This window comes from Theropithecus gelada, chromosome 11 (genome assembly GCF_003255815.1).
Source record: "Theropithecus gelada isolate Dixy chromosome 11, Tgel_1.0, whole genome shotgun sequence".
Taxonomy (NCBI): Eukaryota; Metazoa; Chordata; class Mammalia; order Primates; family Cercopithecidae; genus Theropithecus; species Theropithecus gelada.
The window spans coordinates 95676383-95697348 of record NC_037679.1 but is presented as its reverse complement, the minus strand read 5'-3'; the positions used below and the strand labels follow the sequence as shown (position 1 = coordinate 95697348).

The following is a 20966-nucleotide window of genomic DNA, read 5'->3' as shown; positions in this document are numbered from 1 at the left end:
CAAAAGACATATCTTTAAGTTTTTTTTTTTTTTTTTTGAGTGGTGGTGGTAAATAGCCTAGGGGAATTACTGGGAAAATTTAAACCTTTCTTATATGGGTTGACCAAATTCTCTGTAGATCTGGGAAGCACTGACATTGCATAGAAGGAAAACTGACGCTTTGCTTTTAATAGGATAGCATTTCAAACAGCAGGTCAGCAGTTTCGCTGCATCCAGAACTCTCCTTCAGCAGAGGAATGAGGTGGTACCTACAGTGACTGAGAGAGGAATCTCCAGAAGGGCGATGGTGATGTAGGCGGAGAGGGTCACTTCATCTTCTACTCCTCCCTGTGAATACAAGAGAGAGATTTGAATAATTCAACTTCTGAGAATGCCATTGATTAGTTATTTCTATTCTGCTGTGTCATGGAATTCATCCTTACCCATATCCATCCCTATAGGGCAAAGTATCACAATCCACTTTTGTTCTATCCCCTCTTTTTTGGTGCCATCCAGGTTTTATTTTCTTCTGATGCTATCCCTTAGAAATTTTCACATTATCACTTCCCTCCTCATCCTTGCAGGTATCATAACGGACAAATCAAAACTAGCTCCAGAATGATTCACCTTTATGGCATTGTTGAGCAGCGATCCAGAGCTCCTGAAACAGCCATTGTCCTTCTGCTTCTGGGAGAGCCATATGAGGGCTTGGGTAATGTGTGCTTCATCGATGAAGATGTAGGCTCGAGCTTGGGCAAAAGTCTTCAGAACAAAGGCTGTGAGCCTGACCAGGGAGGAAGCGATCATGATATTTATGTTGTTACAGTGGTTTTACAACCACTTCACAGCAACAGGCTCCATATGATGTCAGTTAGCTAACAAAAATTCTTGTGTACTTAGAGATCTCATCTCCTTGATTAATCTTTAGTCTGCTTGATTAATCTGCTAGATCTAGTATTTCCTTGCTACCTCTCTCTTTGCCACAGGGAGTCTAAGTATATTTTATTTTATTTTAGTTCCGGGATACATGTGCAGAACGTGCAGGTTTGTTACATAGGCATACGTGTGCCATGGCGGTTTCTTGCACCTATTGACCCATTCGCTTAGTTCCCTCTCCTCACCCACCACCTCCCAAAAGGCCCTGGTGTGTGTTGTTCCCCTCCCTGTGTCTGTGGGTTCTCATTGTTCAACTCCCACTTGTGAGTGAGAACATGTGGTGTTTGATTTTCTGTTCCTGTGTTAGTTTGCTGAGGATGATGGTTTCCATGCAGCTTCATCCATGTCCCTGCAAAGGACATGACCTCATTTCTTTTTATTGCTGCATAGTATTCCATGGTGTATATGTACCACATTTTCTTTATCCAGTCTATGATTAATGAGCAATTGAATTGGTTCCACTACTTTGTTATTGCAAATAGTGCCGCAATAAACATACGTGCGCATGCATCATTGTAGTAGAATGATTTATATTCCTTTGAGTATATGCCCAGTAATGGGATTACTAGGTCAAATGGTATTTCTGGTTCTAGATCCTCGAGGAATTGCCATACTGTCTTCCACAATGGTTGAATGAATTTACATTCAAGTACTTTTTTTTTTTCATTCAAGTACTTTGAATTTACTTATTTTTGTTAGTTACTCGAGTAAGGCTTTAAATATCTCTTATCTTTAGAGATTTCCTTCTGCAGATGACAGAATCTTCTCACATGCAGCTCTTATATGCAGTAACTTTTGATATTGCTTTACTTTAGGGATTTAAAAAATGTTTTACATTACCGTTTCCTTCTCAATGGTTTCCTCCTATTAATGAATTCATTCTAAATCAAGCTGAATGACTTAGAATGTGACACGATATACACTGAAGTTAACATGGTTTATCTGGAAGTTATATATGTTCACTGGCAATATCATTTTAAAACTCATGGTTATGGCAGCTACTTTAGAAAGAATAGCCATTTCAGAAAGAAAACCTTGGTATATTATTAATAGGGTCAATTTTGGAAACAAGCCTAACATACATGTATTTGGATATCAGGTTTTCTTCTTGTTACCTTGCTACTCTTGGTGGATTTATCTAGTATAACAAACCATCAGTCTGATAATACATATCTGATAGTGTTGCTGTGAATATAATTGAGGTAATACATGTAAAAGAGCTGGCACACAAAAAGGAGCTCAAAAAATTGTTCTTTCCTTACCAGGTGTTGCCCTGGTTCCTGCCATATCGCTCCCCAAAGGTGCTGTAGGAGCCATCATAGTGTTTGTAGTTCAACTGTCTCTGGTAACCTGGAAAGGAAGATTAATGAAATAGCACAATGGATTAATGTGCATGCTGAGGGTGGAGTAATTACTAAAATACCTTGGCTTCCCTTGTGACATTTCTTAAATTTTGTTGTCATAGATTAGGAGTTTCTGAGCCTTAAACATTTTATTGGAGGTTGGAGAGTGGATAGTTTCCATGAAATTAACTATCATAGTAGGCTAAGCTAATGTATCATGATATTCATAAGTAACTGAAACCTACTGGGAAATCCAGTTGAAATAACATTCAAGTTTTCCCTTACTCGAGTAATCACTCACCAGTGTTGAGATAGCCAATGGCCTTGGACTCGATCTCTGGAGTAAGCTGCTGTGTTTCATTTAGATAATCCAGAACATAGATGTTAGGAGCAAAGAGGACCATATTCTGCTCTCCACAGCCATAGGGCATCTGGAGAAGATTTTGTATGTTTTGCATGGCAGAGCCTAATATGTCTCCTAGAGAATGGGAGAGATGGGAAGTCATAAAGCTTGGAGATTATCATCTATCAAAATCATTAAGCAGAAATAATTAGTTGAGCTTAGAATTTGAGAAAATTTAGGAAGGATGATTCTTCCAGGGATAGGAGTATGATTGAAAGCAATAAACAAGCCCAAAGAAGAAGAGAAGAAAGAAGTTAAAATTATAGTGTCACTTTTAGTATATATTTATGGCAAAGAAAAATAGTATAATAGAAGCTGTTAATGCCCAGATCCATTATGGGTTGGAGACTCACCCAAAACTGAGACAGAAGCTCGGGCAGATTCTTCTACGACATTTGGTGGCAGTTTCAGGGATAATTCTTCAGATACCTCACCACCTAGAGAAATAAGCAAATCAGACATATGAAAATTATTTCTGCATTATATCTTTCTAAACAGCTCTATGACCCAGAAGCTAGGACTATGCCTTATACTAAACTTCTCCTGAAAAGTTGTCCTCCTTTAATACAACAGTAATATACATATCTTAAATATGGGCTACTGGTTCCTGTGATTTTCAGAATTTCTTCTTCAATGATCTTTTCAGTAACTTATGTAGAATTGCACGCCAAATATGACAACAAATTGTAAGAGCCTGGTGATGCTGTGATTCAGCTGCTGTCATCTGATGGCTAACACAAGATGGTTATCACAAGATGGTCTATTTAGCCCCCACCACCAACTTCCTTACTCTACAGTTGTATAGAGAAAATACCAACAACAAAGCCCTATAAGTATACATAGGTAAAGGAAAAATTACCCACAAAAGGTCCTGAATTCTATAATAATGCTATGTTCTTTCTTCAAATATTGGATATAAAGATAGTATTTTTATGGAAGACCTAGAAAATTGAGGATAAGAAAGTGAAGATGAACAGTATTTGATGCATTGAAAATAAAATAATTACTACTGATGAACATACATTTACTTCCATTTTAATCTTGGTAAATTATATGAAATGAAAATGAGAGAAGTGTCGTATTTATTTTCATACTGAATTCCTTCCTCATAAAATTCATATTAAAATGTTTCTTAAAAAAAGCCATTAGCATAGTTAAGGGACAAAAGGCCAAGCAAAATAAAATGCTTGACTCACTGAAAATAAAATAACTGCTACTGATGAATATACATTTACTAAAATTTTAATATTGGTGAATTATATACAAATGAAAAATGTAGCAATTATCTTCCCTTTCTCATAAAATTAATATTAAAACTTTTGTAAAAAAAATGCCATAAACAAAGTTAAAAACACAAATGACCAAATGAAAGAAAATATCTGCAACATATTCAACAGATAAAGAATTAGTGTCATACAACCGAGTCAGAAAAAAACTACTCAAAAGACAAATGGCCAAAGATTATAAAGGCTATTAATAAACATGCAAAACTAAGGTCATGCTTGTAATTAAAAAAATATAAATTAAAACAACAGCAAAATTTTTTTTTCTAAATTTTTGGCAAAAATTAAAATGAAAAACTTTGATGGTAACAGATGATGGCAAGTATAACACTATGGTAATGTATACTGGTGGAAGTATAAATGCATTTGGGTAATAAAGAGGAGAATTTTCTTTTTGTAGTTCTATTAAAACTCAGAATAAAGCAAGATGATGGACTAGAAAGTCTCAGGATCTTCTCTCCCTCCACAGAAAGTCCAACTAGCTACTATCCACAGATCAGAAAATCTATTTTGAAAACCCCAATACTTGGAAACAAGTCTAGATGCATTGTTCACAGAACTGAGTGAAGACAAATTAGAAGGGTAGGAAGAATGGTCTCACTTTGACCATGTCACTGTTCCCACTCCTTTAGGTTAGCACAATGCCAGACAGAGAGGATTCCCCTGGGGTCACAGTTTCCACAGAGGGGAAAGAGAACCAGAGGTAGACATCAAGATTCTCAAGTATTCAAAGACACTTCTCAGGAAGCCCACTCTGGTCTCATTTCACTGGGAACACTGGAAGTAATGGCATGACTAGACTACCTGAGGTCAGGTAGAAACAAAGAAGGACAGAGCTCACAGTGACCAGCATGTGGATTTTAGTAGTGCTTCTGTGTTTCTGCCAGCTATGGCACTCATTCAGAGACACCAGCCAACTGCATAGCCCATCTGCAAAACTGAGCTGGTCACTTTCAGAAGCATGGTGGGAAGTTCAACCTAGCTTGAGTTTCCAGATGGCCAGTCTGTAAGCCCAGCTTCAGAGCTTATGCCAGTGATCCCACCCAGGTAGGAGACACTTCTGTGCATTTCATAGAAGTGTAGGGGTTAAATACGCTTGACCTGGGAGTCTAAAGGGTGGCTCAACTCAGCCAAAACCTCACTCCATGGCTCCATGCACAAGGGTGGGGTAGCAGTCCTCTATTATGCACATCTAAGAAGTATAGTATTTATTTCTGTCCAACCCAAGCAACAACTCCACCTAATCTCGCAGCCCAGATTGTGACCCTGTCTACCTTAAGGTCCCAAATAGCAGAATCATCCAGCCAGGCAATATATCCTGTGACTGGCCTGACCAGAGGCCCTTGCAGTACCCAGCCAGCAGCTCCACCAGATAGCAGAGAGCAAACAGTGATCTTGCCAGACAGCAAGGCATAACCAGTGGCCCTACCAAACATAAGAGCAAAGGCAGTGGCCCAGCCAACTAGGGAACCCATGAAAAACTCTGCCTGCTCAAGGTTGTCACCAACTGATCTTTCCAGAATTATAGGCTAGACTAAATAGCAAATGTTTATCCCTGCCAAAGAATACCTATAAAGGCCAGAAGAAGTGGCTTTCTCCTCAAATGCACAAACAATGCAAGGACAAAGGATTATGAAGAATCAAGGAATCATGACACCTCCAAAAGAAACTGACAAAGCTCAAAAAATTGACCTCATAGAAATGAAAATCTATAAAATCACTGACAAAGAATTCTCCTCTTGAATAATCCTCTTGAAGAAATTCAGTTGACTACAAGAATATATAAATACAAAATTAAATGAATTTGCAAAACAATACACCAACAAAGTGAGAAGTTTGACATGAAATAGAAACAATTATCTGCAACTTAGCTAATATTGTAAAATAAAAAATAAATAGAAACAATTAAAAAGAAACCAAATAGAAATCCTAGAAATAAAGAATACAATGACTTTATTTAAAAATACAATAGAAAGCTCAACAGTAGACTTGGTCAAGCAGAAGAATCAGTGAGCTCAAAGACAGAATATTTGGAATTATCCAGGCAGAAGAGCAGAAAGACAAAAGAATGACGAAAGCCTATGGAAATTATGGGACATCATCATGAAATCAAACCTTTGCATTAAAGAAAGTCCAGAAGAAGGAGACTATAAAGCATATTTAAAGCAATAATGAAAAAAAAAAGAGTACAGAATCAGGAAAAAAAAAGAAAAAAAAATCAATATGGCTGAAAACTTCCCTGATCAGGGGATAGATGCCAGCATCCAAGTACAGGAGGCACAGAGTTCTCCAATGAAATTCAAATGAAAGAATTGTTCACTAAGACACAATAATTAAACTATCAGAAATCAAAGACGAAGAAAAAATTCTGAAAGCAGAAGGTGATAAGAAACATATCACATACAAAGGAATTCCAATACAACCATCCATGGGTTTTTAGCAGGAACCCTGCAGGCTGAGGGAGAGTGGAATAATATATTCAAAGTGCTGAAGGAAAACAAAAATAAAAACAATGTGTAATCAAGAATTCTTCATCCAGCAAAGCTGTCTTTTAGAAATGAGGGAGAAATAAAACATTCCCAGACAAACTACAAGCTAAGGGAGTCGTCAACATTAGTCCTGCCTTCAGGAATTACTGAAGGGAGTTCTTTAAGCTGAAACAAAAGGTTCCTAATTAACAATACAAAAACACAGAAGCACAAAATTTAATGGTATAAGTAATACAGAGTCATATTCAGAATACTCTGTGACTGTAATGATGGTATTAAAAGTACTTTTATCTCTAGTACAAGGGTTAAAGGACAAAATATTAATAACAAGCATAGGACAGTGTGATTAAATCTGGAGGAGATTACGTTAAGTGAAATAAGCCAGGTACAGGAAAACTCAGTGTTAGAATGCCCCGAATTCAGCCATCCAGAGTTTGCATTACTAATTATTTAAGGAAACATCCCCTTTGGTATGTGATATGTTTCTTATCACCTTCTGCTTTCAGAATTTGTTCTTCGTCTTTGATTTCTGATAGTTTAAATGGTGACCCACTGTCACCATTTATTTTCAAAGTAGTACTGGAAGTATCAGCAAGAGCAATCAAACATGAAAAAGAAATGAAAAATATACAAATTGAAAAGGAAGAAGTAAAATTTTCACTGTTGGTGATGACATTATCATATATTGGGAGCTCAAAAGACTTCACAAAAGGGTTGCAAGAACTTATAAATGAATGCAATAAAGTTGCAAGATACAAAATCAACACATAAAAATCAGTAGTATTTTCTATACACTAACAATGAATGATCAAAAAAGAAATAAAAACAATCCCATTTACAATAGCTATGAAAAAAATATGTAGAAATAAATCTAATCAAGGAGGTGAAGTGTACACTGGAAACTATAAAACACTGATGAAAGAAATCAAAGAGAACACAAATAAATGAAAAGCATACAATTTTCATGGATTGGAAGAATTAATATTGTTAAAATGTCCACACTACCCAAAGCAATCTACATATTCAACGTAATCCCTATCAAATTACTGGTGTCTAGTTATGGAATCATAAGTGTCATCAACAGATGAATAGATAAAGAAAATTTGGTATATATACACATGGAATTCCATTCCATTTTAAAAAAGAAGAACATGCTGCCATTTAGGGCAGCATGATTAAATCTGGAGGAGATTATGTTAAGTGAAATAAGCCAGGTACAGGAAAACAAATATTGCATGTTCTCATTTGTATGTGGAAGCTAAAACATTCAAATTCACAGGAGCAGAGAGTAGAATGGTGGTTATGGAGCATGAGGCTGGAGTATAAGGAAGATTGTGTTCAAGGGACACAAAGTCTCAGACAGAAGGAATACATTTTTTTCTTTTTGGGATCTATTGCACAGCATGGTGAATATAGTTAATAATAGAGTGTTGTATGTTTCAAACTTGCTTAGAGAATTTCAAACGTTCTCACCACAAAACATAAGTATTTGAGATTAGCTTGATTTAATTATTTCACATTCTATTCATAAATCATAACATCAGTTTGTATGCTGTAAATATATACAATTATAAATGGTCAGTTTACAATGTAATTAAAGAACAACAACCAACCAAACAAATAAAACTATGCATATCTACACATATGCTCTCTGACTCAGGAATTTTTAACATTTTGGTATGTACCCTAGCTGTATTTGTATATGTTCATAAGGAGGCTATTATTATAATTAACTAATTTTTTTAAAGCTAGCAAATAGTTGAAAAAATCAATATAGGAAGACTAAAACACTAAGCAGAATTGTGATATGTTTATATTACAAGATTAAAAGCAATGAAAAGGAAAGACCTAGATCTACAATTTGACATAGATAAATCTCCAAGACAGGATGCTGAGTAAAAAACAAACAGTGATTTATACAATGAAACTTATACAGTTTATTATATGTAAATCACACATCCACAAACATATACATCTACACACATTATTTCTAAAGATAAATGGATGACAAAGTACTGAAAAATGTTCAGGGGGTTGACATTAACCTTTAATATGATGTTCTCTTTTGTTTTTTTTAAATAAGAATATATTTTTATATAATTAGGTAAGCAAATTTGATTATGTTGGTAATTAAAATGAAATTAAATAAAGCTATTTGATGATTAGGCCTTACACCTAAGAGATAAATCAAAATAAGGAACTCAGAAATGGAGAAGTCATGATAAAAGGATTGAATGATAGGTACTCAATTCACTTAAATGTAGAAATAAGGCTAAATGACGAGGAAAGTATGGTTTTAGGATACATTTTATATGTTACATCTTGGCCACAGATGAATAGGTAAAGTATTTAGTATTTAGGATGAAAAACATACTAAATAGAAATTGTAGGTAGTCAGAGTATGGTGTTGATTCAGTGTCGGTTTGGGGTGAGAATGCGTTGTGCTGATACATTTCTTAGTGTATTAAATTTTTACTGTAAGTTTCTTAGTGTATTAAATTTTTACTGTAAGTTTTACTGTAAGTTTCTTCTCAAATGATTGATAGAGCATTAGGTACAGGATAGGCATCAAACAAACATTAATATGACAATAATGGTAAAGGCCATGACAACTTTTTCTTTGGGAAATAGCAATCCCATTATCAAATACCGTTGGCTATGCAAAACTCAGTGTTAGAATGCCCCGAACTCAGCCATCCAGAGTTTGCCTTACTAATTATTTAAGGAAGCATCCCCTTTGGTAATATTCATTTTGATTCTACCCACTTTCTACCTATGCCCATACCATACACTGGTCAGAAAGTCATTTGATGTTTGCATAGGTGCTACAATAGATCAAGACTCAGAATGCAGGCCTAGGGATATTCTGATCAAATTACTTGGCCTTCCTAAGAACTGTTTTCCCCAATTGTCAAATGCATTGATGCTGCTTCAGGTCTTAGATCACAGAGAAAGTGTAGGAATAATATATAAATGTTCTTTGAACTTTAAATGTTAGACTTTAATGTTTTTTAAATTATGATGGTTGACTCTTACCTGATGGACAAAGCAGGGAGTTGAATGTTGTTTCCTTCTCTAGTCCTTCAGGCTTTAGGTAAAAGAAAGAAAAGTTAGTGAGAATGGACTGACCTTTAGAACATGTGTGTTAATGGAGGGGCCACAGATATCTGGATAGTGAAGAGAAGGATTTGAACTGTATTATCTAAGAAAATTCTGTACATATAAGCAATATATGTAGGAGGTAATTTTATGCAAGAAAGTAAATCAAAGGGAGGCTGGGCATGGTGGCCCACACCCATAATCCTAGCACTTTGGGAATCTGACGTGGGTGGATCACTTGAGGCCAGGAGTTCGAGACCAGCCTGGCCAACGTGGTGAAACCCTGTCCCTACTAAAAATACAAAAATTAGCTGGGTGTGGTGGTGCACGCCTGTAATCCCAGCTACTCAGGAGGCTGAGGCACAAGAACTGCTTGAACCCTGGAGGCAGAGGTTGCAGTGAACAGAGATCCTGCCACTGCACTCCAGCCTGGGTGATGGCAAGACTCTGTCTCGAAAACAAAAACAAAAACAAAAACACCCCAACAAAACAGAAAGTAAATCAAGAGACAGAGAGATACATGAGAATAATATTATAAAATATCCATATATTATTATTATGTTACCCATATATATTACTATATATTATCATGGACTATATATTATTTAGGTTTACTTACTTCAACCAACAGAGGCTTGATGATTGTGTCTTTCTTTCCATATTGAGGGACTGAAGCCACCTCAGTTCCACACAGCTCTTGAGACTCTAGTGCCTCTGCACTCACAGTGAAATTCACATTTCCTGGGGAAAAAAAAAAAAAGGCCAATAGAAATGAATGCCATCTTCCCCTTCCTCCATGCCTCCAAACTCAAGATTTATAAATGTTCAATGCTCTGTAAACTTTTGTTTTATTAAAACACAGAAGCAGGAATGGAAACATGCAAATGAGAGGTGAATGATACTGGGAATTCAAGGTGGAGATGTTGAGGATATCTTTGTAGGTATCTTAGAATAAAAGACAAAGGAAAAAAATCGCAGCATCTAGCGGTCTTTTCCTGAAGGAAGTAGCACTCAGTATAAGGTTCCCACTGCCATATGCAATCTTTGAGTAGAGAATTACCTCTAGGAGTTTTTTGCTCACCTAATGATTTTGGGGTTATTGCCCAGGACACAGTTTGCCGCCCGTTTGCACAGATGCAGTGAGGCTCTTGTTCCTTCTCCACTGGGACAGCTAGGAAGGCGGGAGAGGCTTCCAGCTGCACACTGACCTGAAACCACACATAAGAAAGAGAGTAGAGGGGGAAGGAGAACAGAGGGAGAATGGGTTTGCAATAAAGCATCTTGAGGAATTGGTTAGATTTCAGGTTGCCTCACATTAAAGATGATATAAATGAAGATCAAATACCTGAAATACATTTAAGTGGATCTGACATATAAATCTGAGTTATTTTGGAAGCAACCTGCTCTTTCACATGATGGGACCAGAGGAAGGGAAAGGTAATGATGGCATGCTGCTCTACCTCTTTGGTCTGGAACTTTGACCATTCGCTCAGATCTCCCAGCAGAGGATACAAGACTTATAAACAGTTATGGTTTCAGCAGAGGTAAGATGCTCACAAACAACTTTTAAAATTAGGTTTAATATAATGAATGAGCTATGAAAAGTTAAATATATGAGATCGTCGAGGTTGAAACCTTATGGAATCTGTCATGAGAATAAAGTCCTGACTTTTGTCATCCCTGTCAGAAGTCTTCATACCACACAAATACTAACTTTGAAGGGTTATAAGGGCTAGCAACTTGCTTTATGGTGCAATTTGGTATTTGGAGATCTCACAACCTGTAACTTATACAATCATGAATATCTAGTAAGCATAGTTTGCATACAAGAGTTTGTCAGTACTCCTAGGAATGCAACTTTTAATTTACTTGATGGCTACCTTGTGTGTAATTGAGGAAAGAGATCCTTACCCGGATGCATTTGGGAAGGTAGTTTAGGACCGTGGCCTTGAGTGTGAAGGCCTCTCCACGGATCACAGAGTAGGGCATTGTGAGCTCCACAAAGAAGGGCTGGAAGGCTCGGAGAGAGGCAGTGGAAGAGATACCAAGTCCAGAGTCTTGGGACAAGCAGAAAGCCCCTGCCTTCCAGTCGGTGATGGTGTCAGGGACAGTTACTCCTACCTCAGCCACACCTGATGAGCTGGAGAGGAGGGAAAGTGAAGGATAGAAATGAAGCAGTTAAATACATCCTCTCTAGGGAGAGAATCCCTAGGAATGATTCTACTGTCACGACTTAAAAGCACTCAATAGAAAGACCAATAACGGAGAGTATAATCAAGGATTGAGATGGGGAATATAAGGCCTTTTCTTCCAGCTGTTTTTAATTGTAGTATATCAGAATTGTAGCATAATTTTTTACAGACAATATAGTTATAAATGTAATATGCAGTTTGAGATTGTTCTTAAGTTCTCTTCCCAAAAATGCTGTTCCACTGAGGGCTGCTTTATAATTTTAAATTCTACTACTATTGTGTATAGTGGGTCTGACTGAATCTGTATTTAACTCAGGATTGCCAACCAATGAGGGATCTCTTACAGGCATTAATCTGTGCAGTACTTGGTTATATTTGGTCTTTATGCCCATTTTCTGGAAATCTTAGAATTAAATTTGCACAAAATTTTTTAGCTCTGATGCAATTAGATTAGTAAGACTTCTTAGCTGATGTATTTACGTTAAACATCTCCTGAAATTAGCAATGCGTTTGAAAGAAGTACTTCAGTACTGAAAAATTAGCTAACAGCTCCTAGTTAGGCTTCGTCTACCCACTTCCTCAGTTGCTGACTGAGTGTTGGGCTTCTAACTAGCCTGCACGGGGAAGCAGAAGGGGCAGGAAAACGATCGACTTACAGGGAGCCTGAGAAGCAGTAAGGGCACTTCCCATGCCTCCTTCCCCCGGCTCACCCCACAGATAAAACCAGGTCTCCAGCATACCCCTGGGAATAATTTGTCTATGCATCAAGCACCCCAGCGTCTACAGCTCCTACCTAAGGGTCGGGCTCCTAAATCACCCAGGAGTAGTTGGAGCTCTGCAATCAGGAGTCTCCCTAGACCACAGTGAACATGGAGGTGGTTTTAAATAGGCCTTTGAGCAATGCCAGTGGCTACCTGCCCCCAACCACCCCTTGCCTCAATACGGAGAGAACAGGCAAAATCTCCTAGCTTCCGGTCTCTCCCTCGAAGGAGTTTGTCTACACACATTTCTGGCTGCCTCCTAAGGGTTGGGCTTCTAAACAGTTTGCATCTGGGAGTGAAAGGGAGAGGTAGACAAGACTCCAGGAGCCTGAAAGAGAGCATATGGCCATTCCCACTCCTTCTCCCCACCTGCGCCACTGGCTTGTTTCAGGGATAAAACTCCATTTCCAGTATCACTTTGGAAGGAGTTTCTTCACTCTCCTGGGTACAAATGCACATTGCCACAGCCATTATGGAAAACGGTATGGAGATACCTCAAAAATTTTAAAATGGAAACTACCATATGTCCCAGAAATCCCTCTTCTGGGTATACTCCCAAAGGAAATGAAATAAGCACCTCGTAGAGATATATGTGTTTTGGTGTTCATGACAGCATTATTCACGGTTGTCAAGATATAAAAACAACCTAAGTGTCTGGGTGAATGGATAAATAAATTGTGGCTATGCATAATGGAATATTATTCAGCCTTAAGTCGAAGAAGATCCTGCCATTTGTGACAACATGGATGAAGCTGGGGGAGATTATGCTAAGTGAAATAAGCCAGACACAGGACAAATACTGCATGATCTTACTTGTATGTGGATGCTAAAAGAAGTTGAATACATAGGAACAGAGAGTAGAAGGGTGGTTGGGGTTACACGGATGGGGAGAAGCAGGTCAAAAGGTACAAAGTTGAAGTTATGTAGGATGAATAAATTTAGAACTCTAAAGTACAGCATGAGGACTATAGTTGATAATATAGTCAACTATAATGACTATATAGTTGGATACTGAAACTTGGCTAAAAGGATAGATTTTAGGTGCGCTTGCCACGCACACAAAAACAGGTAACAATGTGAGCTAATAGATGTGTTAATTTGCTTGACTGTAGTAATCATTTCACTGTGTGTATGTGTATGTATATCAAAACATCATGTTGTACATCATAAACAAATAAAACAATAAAAACAGAAAAACTAGCAAAGAATTGAATATAGTGAGGGACCTCTATCGTTGCATATTGCATATGCAGGAAGTTACTTACTTTACCACCACCAAATCCCAGATCCATGTCTCAGGGAAGTACTTTCGTACAGTCTCTGTGTGAGGCTCTTCAAGTTGCAGCTTGCGTGCCTGGCCTCTTCCCATTACATCTGCATCTATGTTGGGTGAGGGATAAGGTACTACAATAAACATACAGATAAAGCTTATGAGAGAACGTAATAGTTGTCACCAAAAAAAACCCAAATCGTCTGATGAAATAGAGAGGAAGGAGGAGAGGGCACTTGGGTCATTAGGGAAAGCTTCTTTGAGGAGGAAATATGTTGGATGTTGGATGACTTATGAAGTATTAGAATAAGCTAGGAGTGGCCAGGCGCGGTGGCTCACGCCTGTAATCCCAGCGCTTTGGGAGGCCGAGGCGGGCAGATCACGAGGTCAGGAGATCAAGACCACCCTGGCTAACACGGTGAAACCCCGTCTCTACTAAAAAATACAAAAAAAAAAAAAATTAGCCAGGTGTGGTGGCGGGCGCCTATAGTCCCAGCTACTCGGGAGACTGAGGCAGGAGAATGGTGTGAACCCGGGAGGCGGAGCTTGCAGTGAGCGGAGATCGCGCCACTGCACTCCAGCCTGGGCGAACTGGGCGACAGAGTGAGACTTCGTCTCAAACAAACCAACCAACTAACCCACCGCTCCCCCACCAACAAAAAAAAGAATAAGCTAGGAGTGAGCTGGGGGAGGAGGATCATAAGCAGAGGCTATAGAGAGTTTGGCAGACAGAGGCTTGGATTATCTGTGGGGCACAAGGACTTTGTGGAGTCCTTGGTGGCTGCTGCCGCTGTGCTAAGTGGAGAGTGCTATGACACAAGGCCGTGAAGAGGGCAGGAATCCAAGTTTCCATTGGTGTGCTCCTCTGCAGGAGCAAGGAAAAACTAACACAGATGTTACGACAGTGGCTTTGAGAAACAGTTTACAGGAGGGAAAAGTTCAGTGATAATAAAGACTATTCTCTATCGTGTCAGAAGATTACAGTTAGTTTCTTTCACTCTATTCACCTTCTAGTAAGGGTGTGCTGGTCAATATTTCACAACCAGCTCTCTGGAAAAAAATTGTGCATATATAAACCTATACATGCATAAATTTACTATCAACCTTACTGATAAAGGATGGCACAATATAATTTATAAATAGTAAAATACACCATAGACTTCATAGTGAATTCTGTAGAGCCAATTGATTCTCCCTAAATGCTTTCCTTGATTTTTGACCCTCTTTTCTCTGCACTCAACTTATCCTCAATCATGATTTGACAATATGGGACTATAAATAAATGCTTGATTACTATTCAGTTCATCAAAGAAGTAGCTCATGTCATTGATGAATGTGTGTGGTTCCAACATCAATATTGGTTGATGTGTTGGGGAAGTTGAACAGCGTTTTTACCTGACTGATGGAGAATGTAGTCCTGTTTTGTGAACATTTCTATTTCTCTTTACACTAATCCTATGCTTGGAAACTTTCTCTTTCCTTTTCAGCCTAACACATCTATCTCCATTTACTAGAATTTGAGTTTATATTGCTATGTGACCTTGAGCAATAACCATAATATGTATGACTCACAAGTCCTTTCTTTTGTTAATTTTTGTCACATTGTATCTTTAAAAAAATTTAAAAGCCAGTGAATATATTAGGTAATACATATGTATTAATTTTTTGTTTACCATAATAACCTACACGTAGAACTTCAGGGCCATTCCTTTCATACTGTTGAAGCTGTGGACATATTTTGGGTTTACGAATCTTTGAGTTGGTGAATGCCTTTAAGCTCATGTCCTGCAAAGGAAATTATTATCTAATCAGTAAATATATATTATAAAACATACATAGGTGGATACTTCTTTTCATTGAATTTGACAAGCAATCCAGTTAACTTAATATTAAACTTTGAATATTCACATGTGTAGAAGGGATATTTGTATACTTAAGGAGGTAATTTTATTCTTTTCATTAAACTCTTTCAACAGTAATTATTTTGTATATACGATATTAATAAACATCACAGAGCAATTAATTTCTGTGAAAAAAGGAAACTTGAATAATATTCCAGAAAGTTCCAGCTTAGTTCAGTAGCTTTTAGCAGATCTGCTGCTATTAGTGGAGAAGCCACTTACCTCTTTATATCCCATTACCCTCAACTAGGACATGAAGGCATTCAAATAAAGACTCTTTTCCAAGTGTAATATTTTAAGAACTTTAAGATCAGACCATCTACAACATAAGGAGTTTACCTGTAGGAAGCTATATATATCCTTTTCATTTGTATTTGATACTGGAGTATATGTGATTCCATTAATATAGACATTATGACGATTGACACAGTCTTCATCGTCCTGGTCATTCAAAGGCTCAGGGAAGCCAGTGAGGTCCTTTACTGGTAGCAGGTTATAAACCTGTACAAATTCAAAAGACAAAAAGGCAAACTTATTTGTGACTTTTTTTTAAGTTCAAGGAGAAAAGAATAGGAATAATGAACATCAGTCTTTCTTTGAGTGCTCTCATTGCTCTGATGATTTATAGTGGGTATGGATCATTTTCTTGACACAGTGTTTTCATTTTGAAGATGTTTAACAATTTTAGGGAAAAAAACCACTCCATCTAAGTACTCAAGGGCCATACTACTTCGTTACACAGTTCAGAGGCCGCCACTAGACTCAACACTGGAATGAAATAAAATTTTATTAATTGAAAAATCGAGGTCTGATGTATATGTGACATTGCACAAAGCTTTGAGATGAGAGAAGGAAATGATAGTTTTGTGCTTATCTTGTGGTAAGCAACAAAGTTAATGGGTGCATGTTCTAAACAGGCACACGATAGGCATATCCTCTCTCCACAGGATATGATGGCATTTTCTTAGGTATTATTAGTGGAAACAAAATGCTCCAGATCTTCATATAATACATAAAACTTTAACTGTAAAATCCTAGGCATGATGCTTTCAAGTCCATTTGAAGGTGAGAAGACAGACAGACATAAAAATTGTGATCGTTACATTGCATTATATTTGTAGGAGTTTAAAACTGATTGACAAGAACAGATGAACAAAGTGAGTGGTGTGATGAAATTAGACACCTTCTCAAAGTATCTTAACATTTCTCCTTTCCTCTCCCTGATTTATTGTGGCATATTCCATAATTATCATCTGTCTTACCTATGGGACAGACAATGTAACTTCCATGAGACATAAATTTTTATCTTTCCAGTGGCTCACTGCTTGATCTCTACTAGCACTTAGTATAATGCTAGAACACAGTGGGCATTAAATAAATGTGTTGAATGAATGGCCTATACTAGTAGCAGCAAAGTATTTCACTGGTAAAACACTAATCAAAGGTTGAGAAGAGCTGGTGTTTTAACTCGGGTCTACTACTAAATCCCTGAAAGCTTCGGCTTTATTATTAATACATAGGATTGTCTGCCTTATCTACCCATCAGGGTTGTTATAATTTGAAAAATTCTTTGAGAATTATAAAATTATGTTATTAAAAACATAAAACATGTATATTATTTTCCCACATATCCTCTTGAGATCCTACTGCTGAAATGTACTTACTGCTTCCTTTAGAAGTATTCTAATATTTTCAGTTAAAATCCCATTAGAAGGACAAACAAGTAAGAAATATTTTCTTATAAGTTTCTATTTCAGGAAAATAAAAATATAAATTTCTCTTTGTTCAATTATGGTAGTAGAAAAAACTTCAGTAAGAGGTTATTACAATTGGCCTCATATTAAAAATCTGAAGATGTGAAAAAACTACTATTAGTACATGCCATTAACTAGTTTTTGCTGTTCCAATTCAGCATACCCTTTTGCTATTTCTTCTATTAGCTCCATATTTTCAAAGATTTCAGTTATCAATGTCAATTATATAGTAATTCATTTTTCCTAAGTTCCTCAGAGATAATACATATTAGGAAGTGGGAGCTAAGCTTTGAGGATGCAAAGGCATAAGAATGATACAATGGACTTTGTGGATTCAGGGGGAAGGGTGGAAGGGGGGTGAGGGATAAAAGGCTACAAATTGGGTACAACGTATACTCCTCGGGTGATGGTTGCACCAAAATCTCAGAAATCACCACTAAAGAATTTATTCATGTGACCAAACGCTACCTGTTCCCCCAAAAACCTATGGACAAAAAGGGAAAGTATTCTGATACTTCCGTAGTGTAAGGCTGAATGGGTCAGAATGGGGTAGCAATGCAGAGATGATGGAAATGATGGAAATGATGTGTAGCTTGGGAAAGCAATTATTTCAGCAGATATAATTCTTTTTTTTTTTTTTTTTTTTTTTGAGATTGAGTCTTGCTCTATTGCCCAGGCTGGAGTGCAATGGCATGATCTCGGCTCACTCAACCTCCACCTCCTGGGTTCAAGTGATGCTTCTGCCTCAGCCTCCCAAGTAGCTGGGACGACAGGCGCTACCACCACCTGCCTGGCTAATTTTTGTAGTTTTAGTAGAGACGGGGTTTCACTGGCCGTGTTGGCCAGGCTGGTCTGAAACTCCTGACCTCAAGTGATCCACCCGCCTTGGCCTCCCAAAGCGTTGGGATTATAGGCAAGAGCCACCAGGCCCAACCATAATTCTTAGAAAAACAGAAATCTGATATTTCCTTTAGCCTGTGTAGTCTTAGTACAGGTACCTGTATCACTTTCGTTAGGCTTTTTGAAACGTTGAAACTAGTTTGAAAACTCCTATTATTGGTTGCACAGAGCTCTGGGATTTTAAGGACTTTGGGTAGTGCATGGTCTTTTTACATTTTAAATATATAATTTCCAAATGGCTTCCCTGATTACTCAGTTAATCCTTTCTTTTATTTTGCATAACTACACTTCTCTTATAGCACTTCTCACAATCTGCTCTGTATTCTCTCCAGCCTTGCATATACGGATGTCTTGACACAATCAGAAGATTTGAGTTTGCATTGCTATGTACACTTGAGCAAGAAGCTTAACATATCTGAATAACGAGTCCTTTTTTGGTTGTTAATTTTCATCACATTTCATCTTTTAAAAAATTCTTTTATTTGATTCATTATACAGTATTAAGCGATACTTTTTTTTTTTACCTATAGAAGTGAGTAGTTTTGTATATATATAAAATTCCTTACCAATGAAAGCCCACAAGAGAGCCCAAAACAATTAATTCCTAGATAAATATAATTTTAATTGATCTTATCCTACTTATCCAGGCATTTTTCCTTGCTCTGAGCCCCTGGCATGGCCCTTCTTGATTCCTGAGGCTGCTGAGAACTCACCGAGGACGCCGAGAGCTCAGCATCAGGCTTCATGAGCAGCACGCTTTGGTCCACAGCACGGAGGGCGCAGAGGGACTGAGGAGCCGCTGTGACTTGCAGGTGGGCGTGTGAGGCTGGGAGGCTTTGTGATGGGCGGAAGCTCAAATCCACCTGTGAAATTGGAACAAAAGGTCAGAAAAGCAAATTTCCCAGTTTACCCATGCATTCACTCGCATTTGCAGTGTTCCTCATGTACAATGTATAACCACTCTGCTTGACTTCGTGGAGGGTTGGCATTATGTCAATCCTGAAGCTTTTTGTCCCCTACACTTCTCTTTCCTTCTCAAGAATCACTTGAGCCATTAGAATTATTTCTAATTATTCTTATAAATTACTAGTCATGAAATGCCATTTTTATCTTTGATACACGGCAAGGTGCTTATTAATTGTGGTGGAACATGCATGGGTTGAGGTGCTCTTGCATTTTTTCTTTTGGCTCCCTAGTAGTCTCAAACACGTGCTCACATATTTTCCAACATTTTACCATAGAAGAAGGGAATAATGTACTCTGAACTGTGTAATTGGTAAGAGGCAATGCTAGGAGAAGTTTGAGAGTTTTGTACCAGGAATCAAGTGATTCTGCTTCTTAGTATGACTCTGCCACTACCTTGCTGAAAGTCTCTGGGGAATTTGTTTAACCCTTTTGGCCCTAATGTTCACATGTATAAAACAAACGATAACAGTAGTAACTTCTAGTTTAAAATGTTGAAGATTTTATTATGTAAAGTACCCACCTTGTTGTCCAGACAATTTTCGACCTCGTATTTTGCAGAATCCCCAATCACGTCCCCAGTAGGTAAAACGGCATATATGAGCAACCGAGCGACAGGAGCAATGTCTGACTTCACAGGGATTGAGATGGAAAAATGGCCCTTCACTGGGGCACAAAGAGAATGAGAGGCAGCGATCATAGGTTAATGACTATTTCCATTAGTAGACGTAAAAGACATAATAAACAGAAGATGTAACAAATGGAGGACTGCCTCTAAGGACTCTAGCTTTAGAGAAAAACCTTATCGAAGTCCTCTCTCCTCTCATAAATCCTATACTATGTTGATTTTTCACCAGCTTGAAGCTTCAGATCACCTACATAATGTTCTGATGCTCGTTAAGGGTATGAAGACATCCAGTTCACTACCATTTGATCTAGGCCTCATACTAGAAGAGGGAGATAGAACCTGAAGTTATGAGATGTAAGAATAAGAGTTTAACACATTGTATTCATGCTACATCCACTTTAACCTTCTATGAGCCAATATTTGATTCTTTCTCCATAAGAGGAACACCATGCTCCTTCAGAAGTTATTTTCTGATGCCTATGTAGATTCTTGAGAGGTTGTATTAAGTTTCCTTCAGTCTGCTGTGGTGCTTCTGTGTTGCTACAAGAGCTAATGAGAGAGTCGACTACTGATACTTTTTTTTTTTTTTTTTTTTTTTTTGAGACGGAGTCTCGCTTTGCCGCCCAGGCTGGAGTGCAGTGGCCGGATCTCAGCTCACTGCAAGCTCCGCCTCCCGGGTTCACGCCATTCTCCTGCCTCAGCCTCCCAAGTAGCTGGGACTACAGGCGCCCGCCACCTCGCCCGGCTAGTTTTCTGTATTTTTTAGTAGAGACGGGGTTTCACCGTGTCGGCCAGGATGGTCTCGATCTCCTGACCTCGTGATCCGCCCGTCTCGGCCTCCCAAAGTGCTGGGATTACAGGCTTGAGCCACCGCGCCCGGCCTACTGATACTTTTTTAGCAAGTTATCTTTTAGAGTCTATTAGACTAGGAGCAACCTTCAAAGGCTTATATTATAACATATTTGCTCATGGTAAGAGTGCAGTTCAGCAGTGGAAGTACCCAATTTAATGCTTCATAATTCATAACTATCTTGAATAAAAAAAAGATATTTGTAATAATATAAA

At 37.9% G+C, this 20966-nt stretch overlaps 1 protein-coding gene across 4 annotated transcripts in view; it reads right to left on the bottom strand.

The window, feature by feature from the left end:
* Positions 1-20966, bottom strand: part of LOC112634299 (alpha-2-macroglobulin) — a 47117-nt gene that overhangs the window by 9956 nt on the left and 16195 nt on the right. For all 4 annotated transcript variants that reach the window (XM_025401530.1, XM_025401529.1, XM_025401531.1 and 1 more), the window contains 14 exons: positions 19797-19939; positions 19024-19173; positions 15996-16157; positions 15429-15540; positions 13751-13865; positions 11444-11672; positions 10614-10740; positions 10152-10273; positions 9470-9521; positions 3015-3098; positions 2560-2736; positions 2178-2265; positions 607-763; positions 253-327 (listed from right to left, as the gene is read on the bottom strand). In XM_025401530.1, coding sequence (XP_025257315.1) covers positions 253-327; positions 607-763; positions 2178-2265; positions 2560-2736; positions 3015-3098; positions 9470-9521; positions 10152-10273; positions 10614-10740; positions 11444-11672; positions 13751-13865; positions 15429-15540; positions 15996-16157; positions 19024-19173; positions 19797-19939 — 1793 coding nt within the window. The remainder of the gene's footprint in view (positions 1-252; positions 328-606; positions 764-2177; positions 2266-2559; positions 2737-3014; positions 3099-9469; positions 9522-10151; positions 10274-10613; positions 10741-11443; positions 11673-13750; positions 13866-15428; positions 15541-15995; positions 16158-19023; positions 19174-19796; positions 19940-20966) is intronic.